A 16,902-nucleotide genomic window follows, 5' to 3' on the forward strand; every position below is an offset into this window, starting at 1 on the left:
AGGGAAGCCTATCCTGCCTTAAGCTAATAATGGAATCTTCTATTCCTCCTACCAGTTCATCCCTCACAGTTATTACCTTTTGTACCACTAGCCCCTCCCTCTTAGATTGTAAGCTCCAAGGATCAGGGCCCTCCTAACCCTCTTGTATTGAACTGTATTGTTGCTGTATTGTCTCCCGTTATATTGTAAAGCGCTGAGCAAACTGTTGGCGCTATATAAATCCTGTATAATAATAATAATAACCTCCCTTATTGATGGGCTATGATCGGCGGTGAACACATTTCAGACTTTGGGTATAAACAAGCGTGTTGCTATGGTTATTTTAATGATTTTTATAGGATAAATATAAGAATGATACATTTTAGTTACATGTGTTGTTTTCAGAAGTTAGGCTTCCCCTATTCATAGGCTAATGAACCCGTTGGACAGGTTCATGAGCTCAGGACAGGGAGTGATGCTACAGGAAGTGAGAGGAGGGAAAAAAGGAATTGAACAGTCTTGTGCTGAACAAAAAAAAGCCAAAAGTTTTGTAGGACCTTGAAAAGCAAGGAGCAGTCTGGAGAGATCCTGGATAAAAGGAAGAAGATTTCATCACCAGGAAGAATCAAGTTAAGAAATGACTGTATACCTGTTGCATACATTATCCATGCTAATTTGTTGGAAGCAGTACCAGGACACGTATAATTAGTACCCTGGGCAAGGATGCTGTCTTAATCAGGGGTCTCGCTCGAAGACCGGTTGCTATAGCAGTGGAAAGGCTCACACCGAAACCAGCAGGATAGGTACTCAGGCAGGTCACCGTGGCGGAGGAGCGGGATCACCTGAGGTGTGGAGTCCAAGTACTAACCGGTGTTCACTAGAGCGAATGATGGTGGAGATGGATTTTACTGCGTGTTAGCACCAGGTCGCGGTCCTCAGGATCACCCCACCAGGAGGTCAGCAAGCGTATTAAGCAGGTAAGCATCAAATGGAAGTGTGGTCAGTAAACGAGCCAAGGTCGGTAAGGAGCAGTCACAGGTTGTGATCAGGCAGAAGCATAGTCGAGAACAAGCCAAGGTCGGTAATAAGCAGTCGCAGGTTGGGATCAGGCAGAAGCGTAGTCGAGAACAAGCCATGGTCGGTAATGAGAAGCCGCAGGTTGGGATCAGGCAGAAGCGTAGTTGAGAACAAGCCAAGGTCAGTATGAGCAGTCGCAGGTTGGGATCAGGTAGAAGCGTAGTCGAGAACAAGCCAAGGTCGGTAATGAGCAGTCGCAGGTTGGGATCAGGCAGAAGCGTAGTCGAGAACAAGTCAAGGTTGGTAAGGAGCAGTCGCAGGTTGTGATCAGGCGGAAGCGTAGTTGAGAACAAGCCAAGGTCGGTAAGGAGCAGTCGCAGGTTGTGATCAGGCAGAAGCATAGTCGAGAACAAGTCAAGGTCGGTAAGGAGCAGTCGCAGGTTGGGATCAGGCAGAAGCGTAGTTGAGAACAAGCCAAGGTCAGTATGAGCAGTCGCAGGTTGGGATCAGGTAGAAGCGTAGTCGAGAACAAGCCAAGGTCGGTAATGAGCAGTCGCAGGTTGGGATCAGGCGGAAGCGTAGTTGAGAACAAGCCAAGGTCGGTAAGGAGCAGTCGCAGGTTGGGATCAGGCAGAAGCGTAGTCGAGAACAAGTCAAGGTCGGTAAGGAGCAGTCGCAGGTTGGGATCAGGCAGAAGCGTAGTTGAGAACAAGCCAAGGTCAGTATGAGCAGTCGCAGGTTGGGATCAGGTAGAAGCGTAGTCGAGAACAAGCCAAGGTCGGTAATGAGCAGTCGCAGGTTGGGATCAGGCAGAAGCGTAGTCTAGAACAAGCCAAGGTTGGTAATGAGCAGTCGCAGGTTGGGATCAGGCAGAAGCGTAGTCGAGAACAAGCCAAGGTTGGTAATGAGCAGTCGCAGGTTGGGATCAGGCAGAAGCGTAGTCTAGAACAAGCCAAAGTTGGTAAGGAGCAGTCGCAGGTTGGGATCAGGCAGAAGCATAGTCGAGAACAAGCCAAGGTTGGTAAGGAGCAGTCGCAGGTTGGGATCAGGCAGAAGCGTAGTAAAGAACAAGCCAAGGTCGGTAATGAGCAGTTGCAGGTTCGGATCAGGCAGAAGCGTAGTCGAGAACAAGCCAAGGGTCAATAACAAGTGGTTGCAAAATATGGATAACAAAAGAGAAGGTAAGGAGCAAGATACTGGCTGGAGAGCACAATAATCTGGCAAACAAGAAGTGCAAAGACATGGCTTATATCAGGAAGTTCATGAGAGGAGCAAGGGGTTCAAGGTCAAAGGTCAAGGTAGGATCATCCAAATAATTGTCAAGGGAGCTGTCCAGCATTCCAGGTGGCCCAGCAAGAAGAAACATTGCCACTCACTGCAGAAAGCCCAGGTTCGGATCCAGGCTCTGACAGATGCAAAACTGCACCCTCTCCCCCACCCCTACTGCATGCCTTCACTCGGGCGTACCACCTTGTGCCTGTTCACCGCCCCCTTGCACAAGCTGTCCATAGTTGGTATGGAGTGTGCACTGCATATTCGTGGCCATTTTCTTGATTTTTGCAACAGTAGTTGTCATAGTAGATCCTTTGGCCCTGCTTACTAGCCACTGTTCTAGAGCTTGGGTGCCGAAAGGGGGTCCCCTTTCCTGCTGCGCCCTGGGCAGCTGCCCCTCCTGCCCACTCCTTGTCTAGGCCCTGGTTGGAAGGATAGATAACTAGTGCATGTGAATACTGTATGCATTTTAATTGATACTCTGCATATTTTGTGGCGTATGCTGTGTAATATTTTTCCTACAAGTGAGTACAGCATTTTTGTTTAGTAAAGCAAATTAACATACACTACCTTAAAATGAAAAGCAAAACAACAGAATGGGGTTTTGGATGGTGGCATAATAGGCAAAAAATATTTCCCACCTGAAGAGTAGAACCTTGGATTTCATAAAGAGATTTTTGTGTGCGTGCCACACTTTTCTATTTCAATGGTTTTTATTAATTTTTAAACATTATAAAACAGAGGCAATAAAACACGCCCACGCAGGGGCTATCAATTGCCCAGAAAAAAAAAAATGCAAAATAAAAAAAAGAAAGACAGTGCTCTAACGCCAACAGGGCAAAAGGTACACCCACGCAGGGGCTATCAATGGCACATAAGGTACAAAACATTAATGCAACTGACTAGAAAAACTAAAGGCAGCTGTCCAGTCACACCGAAAACAGAGAGAGAGAGAAAGGGAGAAAAAAAAAAAAAGGGGGGGGGGGGGGCAAAGAGCAGGGGTCCAAGAGCGCCAGTATTGAACGCCATTACATCCCCAGACTAGCCGGGGGGAGTGTGGGAAAGACATATTGCAAGCACGGCTCCCATATTTTCAAAAATTTACGTTGGGAGTCATTGCGGATACTCGACATCTGTTCGTTGAGCATCATAGTGGTCATACGATCCCGCACCTCCTGAAGAGGGACAAACAGACTCTTCCAGGCCTGAGCAATTGTTCTAGTGGCCGATAAAAACAAATAGGAAGCCAACTTCTGCTGGTGAGCCAAGAGGCCCGGTATGGGGCAATGAAGCAAGGCATACGGGGCATCCCGGCGTATGGAGAGATGAAACAAGGTGAAAAGGAGGCCAAACACATGAGACCAAAAACGAAACAGTCTCGGGCATGACCACCAGATATGCAAGACATCTCCACGATGGCCACAGCCCCGAAAACATTGATCACTACAGGCAGGGTTAGCCCGGGCCAACCGGGCCAGAACCCAATACCACCGAAAAAATACCTTATAGGCTGCCTCCAGTTTGGTCGTATTAAATGAGCATTTAGCTATGAGTGACCAGGTCTTATTCCAGTCCTCCGGATCCACAGCCACTCCCAGGTCGCTACCACTGAACAACATATGGAAGAGAAGTATGCGACGAGCATCTGTTCAGAGCTGCATAAAGAAGGGATATAAGGCCCTGAGTGCCTGGACGCTGTTGGCAAAGCTGTTCAAAGGCAGATTTCTGGTACGGGAAAGCAGAAGTGCCCCGCAACAAGAGCAGCCAGTGTTGCAATTGAAGGTATCGAAAAAATTCCGCTAGGGGGACATTCCGCGATTCCCGAAGAGAGTTCCAGGTGGGAAAGGACCGAGAAATCAAGAGTTCCACACTTTTAATGATTCTGAATGTAGATCGTAAATTAGACAAAATTTTGTATGATCTCTCTTACCTTTTTGACATAAAAAAGCAGAAGTAATTTCAACATCTGGATGACTGGAAGTAGAGGACAAAACAGAACGCCCAGCCTGCAACCCAAGGGGAAAACATTAAAAGATTTATTAAAAGAAAAAATAAATTAAATTGTATCTAACTCCAAACATTTAAAGTATAACGAAAGGCAAAACTTTGGAGAGAGTGCCGGGGGATTAAGCGCTTGTCAGTTTTTCTCTGCTGTCTGTGGCCCCGTTAAGGAGATTCGCCTTCTATTTTTCCTGTCTACTAATATCAATGGAAGTGAAAGTAAAAGAAAATCCCAAATTTTGGGTCGTCCCCAAAAAAGTAATAGAGGGGAAATCTTCAGATGGGGACATTAGTTCTGATCTCCAAGGAATTACCTTAATTTGCAGGGATTTCTTCTCACTTCCTGTTTGCAGAGATTTCCCTCCACTTCCTGTCCCACTGCCAATGGGACGCAGATGGCAAAACAAAAATCTGACAGGGGTTATACCTCTCCCTTACATCCAAAATGAAAAAAAAAAGTTTTTCCTATAGTTCTACTTTAAACCAAATATGTTGTTGTACACGTGCCTGTGACAATACATTTAAGATGTATGTAAAGCAAAAAACATATTTTGGAAAGTGTGAGGAAGGGTTAGACTGTTGAAAGAGAAACAAGGAGAAAGAGAAAGAGAAAAAAGAGAAAGAGAGATAAAAGAGAAAGAGAAAAAAAAGAGAAAGAGAAAAAAAGAGAGAGAAAGAGAAACAGAAAATTGGCAGTGATGAGTGTTGGTACCAGAGTATTAAGTCCACTATTTAATACTGTATTGTTTTGTCTGAGTTTCTCTCCTTCAATGCATACATCATTGTACAGCGCCCTGAAAAAGTATTCATACCCCTTGAAATTTTCCCCATGTTGTCATGTTACAACCAGAAATGTCAATGTATTTTATTGGGATTGGATGTGATGGACCAACACTAAGAGGCACATAATTGTGAAGAGGAAGGAAAATGAAAAATGGTTTTCAAATTTTTTTACAAATAAATATGTGAAAGGTGTGGTGTGCAGGGGCGTCCCTAGGGTTGGTGTCACCCGGTGTGGTAACACTTGGTGACACCCCCTCCGACGATCCCCGCAGAATGGATCGGATCTGCAGATTGAGCATAATGGATCAGACTCCGATCCATTATGCTCAATCCGCAGATCCGATCCATCCTGCTGGGATCGTTGGCTTTCTTTACAACTTACCATTTCGTGGAGCGGTTCCGGTGTCACCCCGTATAGGTTGCATGCTGACGATTCCCGCAGGATGGTTCGGATCTGTGGATTAAGCATAATGGATCAGAGTTCAATCCATTATGCTCCCCAATTCACAGATCCCATCTATCCTGAGGGGATCGTCGGCATGCAACCTATACGGGGTGACACCGGACCCGCTCCACGAAAAGGTAAGTTGTAAAGAAAGCCGACGATCCCCACAGGATGGAACACTTTTTCAAGGCACTGTACTAGGCGGGTATATACACCGATAAATTTCCAGTCTCAGGGAAGCCCTGCTAAAAATGACTATATCTGCAACTCATGATACATTAGTGTGATGGTCAGTGGGATGGATGATCCTTACATTGGTGGTCATTGGTAAGAATTACTCCCTTACAGATAGCCAAGATTAATGATGTGAGTGGGACCTTATCTGAGAGGCAGAAATTGCTCATTGCTGAAGGAACCCCTAGCAACCTCTGGAGGAACCCTAGGATTCCATTGGTGGTCAGTGGGAAGAATGCTCTGTACACTTGCAGTCATTGAAATTAGTTGCCCCCTTACAGATAGCTAAAAATATCAATGGTGTCAGTGGGAACTTATCTGAGAGGCAAAAATTGCTCAAGGAACTCCTGGTAACCTCTGGAAGATCCCTAGGATTCCATTGGTGGTCAGTGGGAAGAATGTTCCTTACACTTGTGGTCATTTGGATGAATTGCCCCTTCCAGATAGCTAAAATGATCAATGGTGTCAGTGGGATCTTATCTGAGAGGCAGAAATTGCTCAAGGAACTCCTGGTAACCTCTTGAAGATCCCTAGGATTCCATTGGCGGTCAATGGGAAGAATGTTCCTTACGCTTGTGGTCATTGGGATGAATTGCTCCTTCCAGATAGCTAAAATGATCAAAGGTGTCAGTGGGAACTTATCTGAGAGGCAGAAATTGCTCAAGGAACTCCTGGTAACCTCTTGAAGATCCCTAGGATTCCATTGGCGGTCAATGGGAAGAACGTTCCTTACACTTGTGATCATTGGGATGAAAAGATCACTAGTGTCAGTGGAAACTTATCTGAGAGGAAAAAATAGCTCAAGGGACCCCTAGCAACCTCTGGGAGAACCTAGGATTCCATGGAACCGTTTTAGAAACCCAACAGTGAAGGGATGAATAGACAATGAAGATGAGGTGCCTATGGACGATGAAGATGCTGCAGTCTAGAATGCTGAAGGAGCCTTCTATTGAAGGTAACCCATTCTTGTTCTCTACACTGCCGATCTTACTCGTCGTGGCCCCATAGATAGACTGGGACACACAGACAGCAGTAGTCATTGAGATGATCTCACCATGCCAGCGTCTGCCCATAAATGAGCTCCAGAACATTGCGAGCGATGTCAAACTCAGTGCGATACTTTTCATTCTTCTGTCTCTTCTGCTGGATTAACCTGTCACAAAAATCACACACAGACGGGTGAGTCGGCAAAGGCAGGCGAAGGGTGGTGGGGCTGGAAGAGGCAGGCGGAGGGTGGTGGGGGCTGGAAGAGGCAGGCGGAGGGTGGTGGGTGGTGGTGGAGGCTGGCAGTGGCAGGCAGAGACTGGTGAGGGCTGGCGGGGGGGGGGGGGGGGGGTTGGGTTCCACGACAGCCTGAACCGACAGATTTACCTGAATAATTGCTCTCCAAAGAGGGTGTCCAGCAGATTGAAGATCAGATCCATGACGACGAAGCGGTACAACTCCTGCCCCACCAGCGTCTCCCAACACTGAAACAACAAATACTGAACTCAGCATTGAATAGAATGAGTCTTTGTGAATTCATGAGAAGTACAGGGGGTCACCGGCATGGAAATCTCCCATCACCCTGCAATACGCTTTTCATCTATTAGTACACAAAGCAGGAGGGAAGGGAGGACAGCTCATGCCAATGTAATGCCTATATCTAGGCAATTAAAAAACATCCTTTTTCTAGATGTGGACTTTCAGCGTCCACATCTAGTGGACATTACCCACTGGCTCCAAGGAGGGCCCAACAAAGGGTTTTCATAGGGCCCCTTCGTTTTACAGCAACAACATCAGGACTCTTACTGGTTAGCTGCCCAAGGAGCTGCTTAGAATCACTGGCCCCCAGCAGATTCATGTCACTAAATGAGGATCTTAGAACATTTTTATAAAAGGCATAGTCCAATTTTTGGACCATGTTTATAGTGTTACTAAACCCCAAACCCTGCATTCACTATATCCGGTCTCCCCAGACCCCGCATTCACTATATCCGCTCTCCCCGGACCCCGCATTCACTATATCCGCTCTCCCCGGACCCCGCATTCACTATATCCGCTCTCCCCGGACCCTGCATTCACTATATCCCCTCTCCCCGGACCCCGCATTCACTATATCCGCTCTCCCCGGACCCTGCATTCACTATATCCGCTCTCCCCAGACCCTGCATTCACTATATCCGCTCTCCCCGGACCCCGCATTCACTATATCCGCTCTCCCTGGACCCCGCATTCACTCTATCCGCTCTCCCCGGACCCTGCATTTACTATATCCGCTCTCCCTGGACCCCGCATTCAATAGATCCGCTCTCCCCGGACCCCGGCATTCACTATATCCGCTCTCCCCGGACCCGGCATTCACTATATCCGCTCTCCCCGGACCCCGCATTCACTATATCCGCTCTCCCCGGACCCCGCATTCACTATATCCGCTCTCCCCGGACCCCGCATTCACTATATCCCCTCTCCCCGGACCCCGCATTCACTATATCCGCTCTCCCCGGACCCCGCATTCACTATATCCGCTCTCCCCGGACCCCGCATTCACTATATCCGCTCTCCCAGGACCCCACATTCACTATATCCGCTCTCCCGGACCCCGCATTCACTATATATGCTCTCCCCGGACCCGGCATTCACTATATCCGCTCTCCCAGACCCGGCATTCACTATATCCGCTCTCCCCGGACCCCGCATTCACTATATCCACTCTCCCCGGACCTCGCATTCACTATATCCGCTCTCCCTGGACCCCGCATTCACTATATCCGCTCTCCCCGGACCCCGCATTCACTATATCCGCTCTCCCCGGACCCCGCATTCACTATGTCCGCTCTCCCCGGACCCCGCATTCACTATGTCCGCTCTCCCAGGACCCCGCATTCACTATGTCCGCTCTCCCCGGACCCTGCATTCACTATATCCGCTCTCCCCAGAGCCCGCATTCACTATATCCCCTCTCCCCGGACCCCGCATTCACTATATCCGCTCTCCCCAGACCCCGCATTCACTATATCCGCTCTCCCGGACCCCGCATTCACTATATCTGCTCTCCCCATCAGAATCCCGCCAACCAACATCAGGATCTTTATCAGAGTCCCCCCTTACATCAGATGACCCTATCAGAGTCCCTCCACATCAGGTGGCCACATCAAAGCCCCCCCTTACATCAGGTGTCCCAACCAGTTCCTCCCTTCAGGGTCCCCATTAGAGTCCCACCTCACATCAAGGTCCCCATCAGAGCCCCCCCCCCACACACACACACCCACACACACTAGGGTCCCCTTTAGAGCCCCCCCCACATCAAGGTCCCCATCAGAGTCCCACCGCACATAAAGGTCCCCATCAGAATCCCACCAACAAACATCAGGGTCCCCATCAGAGTTCCCGCTTACATCAGGTGTCCCTATCAGAGTCTCTCCACATCAGGCTCCCACCTTTTATTAGGTGGCCACATAAAAGCCCCCCTTACGTTAGGTGTCCCTACCAGTTACCCCCCTTCAGGGTCCCCATCAGAGCCCCCCACACAAACACACACTAGGGTCCCCTTTAGAGCCACTCCCCCAACATCAGGGTCCCCATCAGAGTCCCCCCTTACATCAGATATCCCTATCAGAGTCCCTCCATATCAGGGTCCCACTTTACATCAGGTGGCCACATCAAAGCCCCCCCTTATGTCAGGTGCCTCTAACAGTTACCCCCACTTCCCCATCAAGGTCATCAGAGCCCGCCCCACCCACACACACACACACACACACTAGGGTCCCCATCAGAGTCCCACCCCACATTAAGGTCCCATTAAAGGCCCCCCCATATCAGGGTCTCACATTACATTAGGTGCACCACCAGAGTGTCCCTAAATCAGGTGTCCCCTCAGAGTGCCACTGTAATTCACAGTCCCCATAGGAGTTTCACCCTACATCAAGGTCCCCATCGGAGTCCTACACCACATCATAGCCCTTCATCAGTGTCCCCACCCCACATCAAAGTCCCCATCAGAGTCCCCCCTCACATCAGGGTCCCCATTAGAGTCCCACCCCACATAAAGGTCCTCATCAGAAGCCCCTCCCCCACATCTGCATCTCCATCAGAGTCTCACCTTACATCAGGTGTTCCCATCAGAGTGCCCCTGTAATTCACAGTCCCCATTAGTTACATGTAACAAAGCATGGTGGTGGTTTTTTAATATCTGCCCGGAGTTCAGTTGGAAGCTCTGTCACAGTCCAGGTTCCATGTCCCATAGCAGTCTGTGGAGGTGCGGGGCAGTCGGGTGTGATACGGACAATCGAATCTAATAAATCCTGAGATATTGATGCATTTGCCATTGTTGTCACCTTTTTCCTGCCCCCTCCCACTAACTGTTAGTTCTTCCCTTTTACAGGCGCTTCTCCATACTATAGGGCCAACCGCCAACTCTCCAGCAACCAATGCCATGGGGAGATTTTCACCTCGTGGAAAGTGAACGGAATTCAACGGCATACCTTATAATCTGAGTAATTGGCCTTCCTTCTCAACCAATGGTAACACAGAATGCCAAGGATGACAATCTTCAGCAGAAGGTTTCTAGTAAAAAGAGTGAAGAAAAGATCACCAACAAAAATAATAACGACAGCTAATGTTAAAGATGTACTCCGTCTGAAAGTGGTGTTCTACCTTCAGATAGATACGTGTTCAGAAGGTGACTTAGCCACAGGATAGATATACACCGATCAGCCATAACATTCAGACCACTGGCAAGGACAGTGAATAACATTACCTCCTGACAATGGTCCCTGAAAGTGGCTGGGATATATTAGGCAGAAAGTGAACATGTTGTCCCTGAAGTTGACGTGTTGAAAGCAGAAAAAAATAGACAAGCATAAGGATTTGAGCAACTTGACAAGGGCCAGGTTGTGATGGCTAAACAACTGGGTCTGAGCAACTCCAAAACTGCAGCCCTTGTGGGACATTCCAAATGTGGTCCAAGGAAGGAGAACCAGTGAACTAGCAACAGCTCTTTGATGCACATGGGGAGCGAAGGCTGGTGTATGTAGTCCAATCCAATAGAAGAGCTACTGTACATCAAATTCTGATAGAAAGGTGTCAGAACACACAGAGCATCGCAGTTTGTTGTGTATGGGGCCGCGTAGCAACAGACCGGTCAGGGTGCCCATGCTGACCCCTGTCCACAGCCAAAAGCACCTACAATGGGCATGTGAGCATCAGAACTGGATTACGGAGCAATGGAAGAAGGCCTAGTCTGGTGATTTCAAGAATGGTTTGAGGAACCAGATGATTTCCCGGTGTTGACCTGGTCTCCAAATTCTCCAGATCTCAATCCAATCAAGCATCTGTGAGATGTGCTGGAAAAACAAGTCTGATCCATGGAGGTACCACCTCTCAACTTAGAGAATCAGAACTGGATTACGAAGCAATGGAAGAAGGCCTAGTCTGGTGATTTCAAGAATGGTTTAAGGAACCAGATGATTTCCCATTGTTGACCTGGTCTTCAATTCTCCAGATCTCAATCCAATCGAGCATCTGTGAGATGTCCTGGAAAAACAAGTCTGATCCATGGAGGTACCACCTCGCAACTTACAGAAGGATCTGCTACTAACAGCTTGGTGCCAGCATACCATCAGAGGTCTAGTGGAGTCCATGCATGGGCTATGGTCATAGTGGTCATAGTGCTGTGGCTAATCGGTGTTTCTTTTGGGTTTAGATATGCTTTAAAAACAATTCAGACTGAGACAATGCCTCAGTGGAGATTGTTGTCTGGAGCTTTACTACTGGTTGGGGAGGACACCTATCACATTGCACACTGCCCTAGTAGTCCTGTTCTATGACACCTAAGGCTCTTACCTGCAGATGGCAATGTAGACTTCCAGTATAGGAGAGTCCAGGCGCTCCCAGAGTCTTAGGGCGTTATACATGTATGGCAGTAGAAGGTTACACAGAGATACAGCCAAAGGCAGTAAGAGCAGCATAGCTTCCTCCTCCAGGTCTCTCTCACTATTCATCCGCGCCCGATGATCCTGCACAAATCATAACAACAGAATGTTAAAGTGACCTTCGTATCTTCTGTGAGCCAAGCGGAACCACCAATCCTTCTGTTAGTGAGAAGCCTACATCTGATCCTACGACTCAGCCAATGCCAGGTCCTACACCTCAGCCAATGCAGGATCCTACACCTCAGCCAAGGCCGGATCCAGGCCGGATCCTACGCCTCAGCCAATGCAGGATCCTACGCGTCAGCCAATGCAGGATCCTACGCCTCAGCCAACGCCAGATCCAGGCCGGATCCTACACCTCAGCCTACGGCGGATCCTACGACTCAGCCTACGGCGGATCCTACGACTCAGCCTACGGCGGATCCTACGACTCAGCCTACGGCGGATCCTACGACTCAGCCTACGGCGGATCCTACGACTCAGCCTACGGCGGATCCTACGACTCAGCCTACGGCGGATCCTACGACTCAGCCTACGGCGGATCCTACGACTCAGCCTACGGCGGATCCTACGACTCAGCCTACGGCGGATCCTACGACTCAGCCTACGGCGGATCCTACGACTCAGCCTACGGCGGATCCTACGAATGAGCCCGCACCTGATCCAACGAATGAGCCCGCACCTGATCCAACGAATGAGCCCGCACCTGATCCTATGAATGAGCCCGCACCTGATCCAAGGAATGAGCCCGCACCTGATCCAAGGAATGAGCCCGCACCTGATCCAAGGAATGAGCCCGCACCTGATCCAACGAATGAGCCCGCACCTGATCCAAGGAATGAGCCCGCACCTGATCCAAGGAATGAGCCCGCACCTGATCCAAGGAATGAGCCCGCACCTGATCCAACGAATGAGCCCGCACCTGATCCAACGAATGAGCCTGCACCTGATCCAACGATCGGGACCCGGGACTCCTGATTCCGGGACACACGATCGCTGTGATAGCCTCTGATTGCCTATCGCAGTGATCAGTCACTGTGAAGCCCGCCCCCTCCCCTTGTTTTCTCTCTCTGAATAGAGAAGAGAGATACATTGTATCCTTATATACATTATATTATACATTGTATCTCTCTCGGTTCTTTCAGAGAGAATAAAAAAACAAAACAAGTATGAGTAAAAAATAAATAAAATAAATACATGAATAAATCAAAATAATAAAAAAAAATATAAAAAAAATAAACAAAAATACCTAGATCAAGGTTTATATAGTGGCAGAATTAAAAAAAAAAAAAGCAAAATTGCGCACGATTGTTTCTGGGCCGTACTACGGGTACAAACAACAACTAACATACACATATATGGCATCGTTGCGATTGTCAAATTATTTTGGGTTGTTCTTCAGTGGTTGGTTGTGGTAGTAGCAAGAAATATACAGCTACATTTAAAAAAAGTTTTGTTTTTTTATATTATTTTGGCCCAGTTTTCCTTTGGTAATAAAAAAAAGTTCAGGAGATACATACATTACCATTCACCGATCTGTCCTGAAATAAACGCGGTATAATCCACATGGATGCACGAAGTAGTTGCGATGATATGGACGGTTTTACTAACACTAATGTCAAAGTTGCAAAATTGTGCTTAGGCATTTAGATTTGTTTTACCCTCGGGCGGGAAGGGGTTAAGGAAGAGCCGAGTCCTTCACAGAACGGAAGAGAAAAACGTTTTTAAAGTCTGAAAGACGCCGCCAGGAACGTACCTTGTGCAGATATTCTGAAAGGACGTAAACGGCCAGAGCGGAGCCCAGCCAGCTGACCATACACAGCACCCAGGAGAAGACGTGGATGAACATGGTCTGCATCTTCTTCCGAAGATCAGGACGGAGCTCGGTCTGCAGCTCACTCAGCAGCTCCTGGAAGGACAGCAAGGGGAAGGTTCCTCAAACAGAGACCTACAGCAGTCTAATGGTGGCCAACTGCGCAAGAGTCCTCTACCACCATCAGCTAGAGCTCTGCCTCATTTCCTGGCTGGAGGACGTCCAGCATCATCCAGATCTTTCCTCCCCAGCCTGACTGTCCCACATGGAAGAAAAATATATTTGAAATATATTTTAAAAATATTCCTCCAAAAAATATTGCCATATATTTGAAATGCTACAATTTTGGCCATATTCAATAGATTTCAATTATTTATATATATATATATATATATATATATATATATATATATATATATATACACATACATACATACATACATACATACCTACACACATACATACACATACACACTGCATGTTGAAAATGCGTTTCTATTACAAAATATATGAAGACTGTTTTTAAAAATACATTTCAAATATACTGTATGTCTTTAAAAATGCAAAATCTACATTTTTGGGATGCATTTACATATATATGTAAAAATATATGTTAAAATGACTTTTTTGTATGTTAAAAAAAATCTAAAGAATATATTTAAAAAAATATATATTTTTTAAAATATATTCTTCAGATTTTTTTTTAACATATATATATATATATATATATATATATATATATAAAGTAATTTTAACATATATTTTTACATATATTTGTAAATGCATTCCAAAAATGTAGATCTGTATTTTTAAAGACATACAGTATATTTGAAATGTATTTTCAAAAATATTTTTCATATATTTTGTAATAAACTTTTTTCACATATTTTTCATATATTTTGTAATAAAATTTGAAATGAATTTTTAAAAATACTTTTCATATTTTTTGTAATAAAAAAGCATTTCAACATACAGTATATATATATATATATATATATATATATATATATATATATATATATAAATATATTGAATATGGCCAAAATTGTAGCATTTCAAATATATGGCAATATATTTGGGAAGAATATTTTTAAAATATATTTCATATATTTTTATTCCATATGGGATCCCTGGCGCCGCCCCTTTTATTAATTGGATTTCAGTTCTGTCAATCAGGGAGGCTCAGCATTACCTGTGGGCATTGCTTATGTAAATACAGCCTGCCTAGGAACACCCACTCCTCCAGACTGACACCCACCCAGTCGACCCTCTCTTTGCATCAGGACTGTGGGCTCTTGAGAGGAGTACTGAGGCAAGGTGCCATGATGGTTTCAGTACAGCACCTTTCCAGCCTCTCCCACCAGTCATGATCTGCCTGCATTGCATAGAGTAGCATAGAGATCCAGTTATGACATCAATGGGTCCAAAATAAGGAAAAATGGAAATATTTTGTTTCAAAATTTCATTATCGTATTGATGAAGGGGGGAGGGAGACCACTGAAGGTCTGCTTGCATTGCATAGAGAAGCATAGAGATCCAGATATGACATCACTGGCTCTAAAATAATTTGCTTTCTTTATTTTCACCTGGTGATCTGGTCTGTTAATTTTCAGCAGAACTTACAGTCATGCGGAAGTAGCAGTTGGAGGGCTCAGACAAAATATTTACCACTGATGGGGGTGCTAAAAAGGATCAGCTTTTATTTATGTAAAACCTTTAACCCAAAAGGAACAAAAAAGTTTGCTGTAACTTTTTATAATGTATTATATGGAGTTCTAAGACTTCCCCTCCCTCAGACTGACAATGCTGCTGTCTAAATGTGCCTCCTGTGCTCCTTCGTCCAGTGGCCAGATCACCAGGTGGAAAAAGGAGGGAAAAAAGCCTACAAAAAAAAAAAGAAGAAAACTAATGCAGCCATGATTGGCAAGCTGCAATATATCACATTTTTGGTTTTGGGTTCAACTGCAATAGTCGGTGATTTGGCCTCACCTTCAGCTGCATGTGAATGTTGTCCTTCTGGCGGTGCACGGATCGGATCCGGGTCACTTTGAAGTCCCAGGAACCAAAGACTTTCAGAGCTAGAGCTCCAGAGAAGAAGCCGACTCGGAAACTCTCCCCGAATGAACATGACATCCTAGAAGGTGACAAATGAGGACGGGGAGGGATCAGTGTCACCTGGTAATGCGGTGTGGAGTACAGCAATACGGCCCAACCAGAGAGTGGCATTAGTCCAGTGAAAGAAGAATTCTGATTGGCTCTTATGATCCTGCTGGGGGGAGCCCTCGTCTCTGCTCCCACCTTGTCTCAGCAGTCGGCAACAGAGAGGAGAAGAGAACTCCTCTGCCAGATCCTGCATTCTCTGTGCAGCTGCAGCACCCCCTCGTCTCTGCCCCCCACCTTGTTTTAGCAGTCGGCAACAGAGAGGAGAAAAGAACTCCTATGCCAGATCCTGCATTCTCTGTACAGTTGCAGCACCCCCTCTTCACCGCCCCCTCCTTGCATCAGCAGTTGGCAGCAAAGAGGAGCAGAGAACTCCTCCACCAGATCCTGCATTCTCTTCTGCAGCTGCAGCACCCCCTCGTCTCTGCCCCCACCTTGTCTAAGCAGTCGGCAACAGAGAGGAGGAGAGAACTCCTCTCCCAGAGCCTGCACTTCTCTGTTCAGCCGCAGCACCCCCTCGTCTCCGCCCCCACCTTGTCTCAGCAGTTGGCAGCAAAGAGGAGGAGAGAACTCCTCCACCAGATCCTGCACTTCTCTATGCATCCAGGGAAAGGCTTGTCTCTGCCGCCCCCCCCCCCCCCCATCTCAGCAGCTGGCAGAAGGGAGGACAACTCCTACAGATTCTGTGTTTTCTGTGCAGCCACAGCACCTCCTCATCTCCCTCCCCTCGCCTCCCCTGGTCTCTGCATTCAGCTGACTCCAGCCCTCCTCCAGACCCTGCACTTTCTGCTTCTTAGCTTCCTCCAGTCCAGCAGCAGCACAAGATAAATGGGGGGGGGGCACTGGGATGAAGGAGAGGGTGGGGGACTCTTGACATCTAATGTATGGGGGGAGGGGCTCTGGACATCTAGTCTTACAGATATAATTGGCCCTTTGAGGGGGCAACCATAATGCTGATGCGGCCAGCAATGAAACAGAGATTGACACCCCTGCCCTAGCAGGTACAACATTGGCGGCCATTACAAAAGGGATAGTTTACAACATGGAGTGTCTCCTGTAATTCTTGTGTATGCCCCAGAGGCACAACTAGAACCTTCAGAGCCCCAGTGCAAGAAACCATGAAGGGCCTCCAGGGCTCTTTCCATCGGTTCCAGGGTCCTTCCTTCTGAGCTCAGGGCCCTTTATTACGGTCCTGCAGTGAGACCCTTAAACATGTTTTGTAAAAGGGTTCTTCCTTGCTGCTGTCTTAGGGGGCCAGGGCCCGGTCGCACGTGCAACCTTTGCGA

General features: G+C 47.1%; 1 protein-coding gene across 3 annotated transcripts in view; it reads right to left on the reverse strand.

Annotated features, from left to right (window-relative positions):
• Positions 1–16,902, reverse strand: part of LOC149434149 (transmembrane channel-like protein 6) — a 60,797-nt gene that overhangs the window by 12,178 nt on the left and 31,717 nt on the right. For 2 of the 3 annotated variants that reach the window (XM_089664042.1, XM_089664044.1), the window contains 7 exons: positions 15,446–15,590; positions 13,400–13,552; positions 11,555–11,727; positions 10,195–10,276; positions 7,103–7,200; positions 6,786–6,884; positions 4,199–4,274 (listed from right to left, as the gene is read on the reverse strand). In XM_089664042.1, the coding sequence (XP_089520168.1) occupies positions 4,199–4,274; positions 6,786–6,884; positions 7,103–7,200; positions 10,195–10,276; positions 11,555–11,727; positions 13,400–13,552; positions 15,446–15,590 (826 nt within the window). The remainder of the gene's footprint in view (positions 1–4,198; positions 4,275–6,785; positions 6,885–7,102; positions 7,201–10,194; positions 10,277–11,554; positions 11,728–13,399; positions 13,553–15,445; positions 15,591–16,902) is intronic. The other variant, XM_089664043.1, reaches the window with a different exon arrangement.

Source organism: Staurois parvus, unplaced genomic scaffold (assembly GCF_062004578.1).
Source record: "Staurois parvus isolate SC_StPar_1 unplaced genomic scaffold, SC_StPar_1.0 ptg001819l, whole genome shotgun sequence".
NCBI classification, from domain to species: domain Eukaryota; kingdom Metazoa; phylum Chordata; class Amphibia; order Anura; family Ranidae; genus Staurois; species Staurois parvus.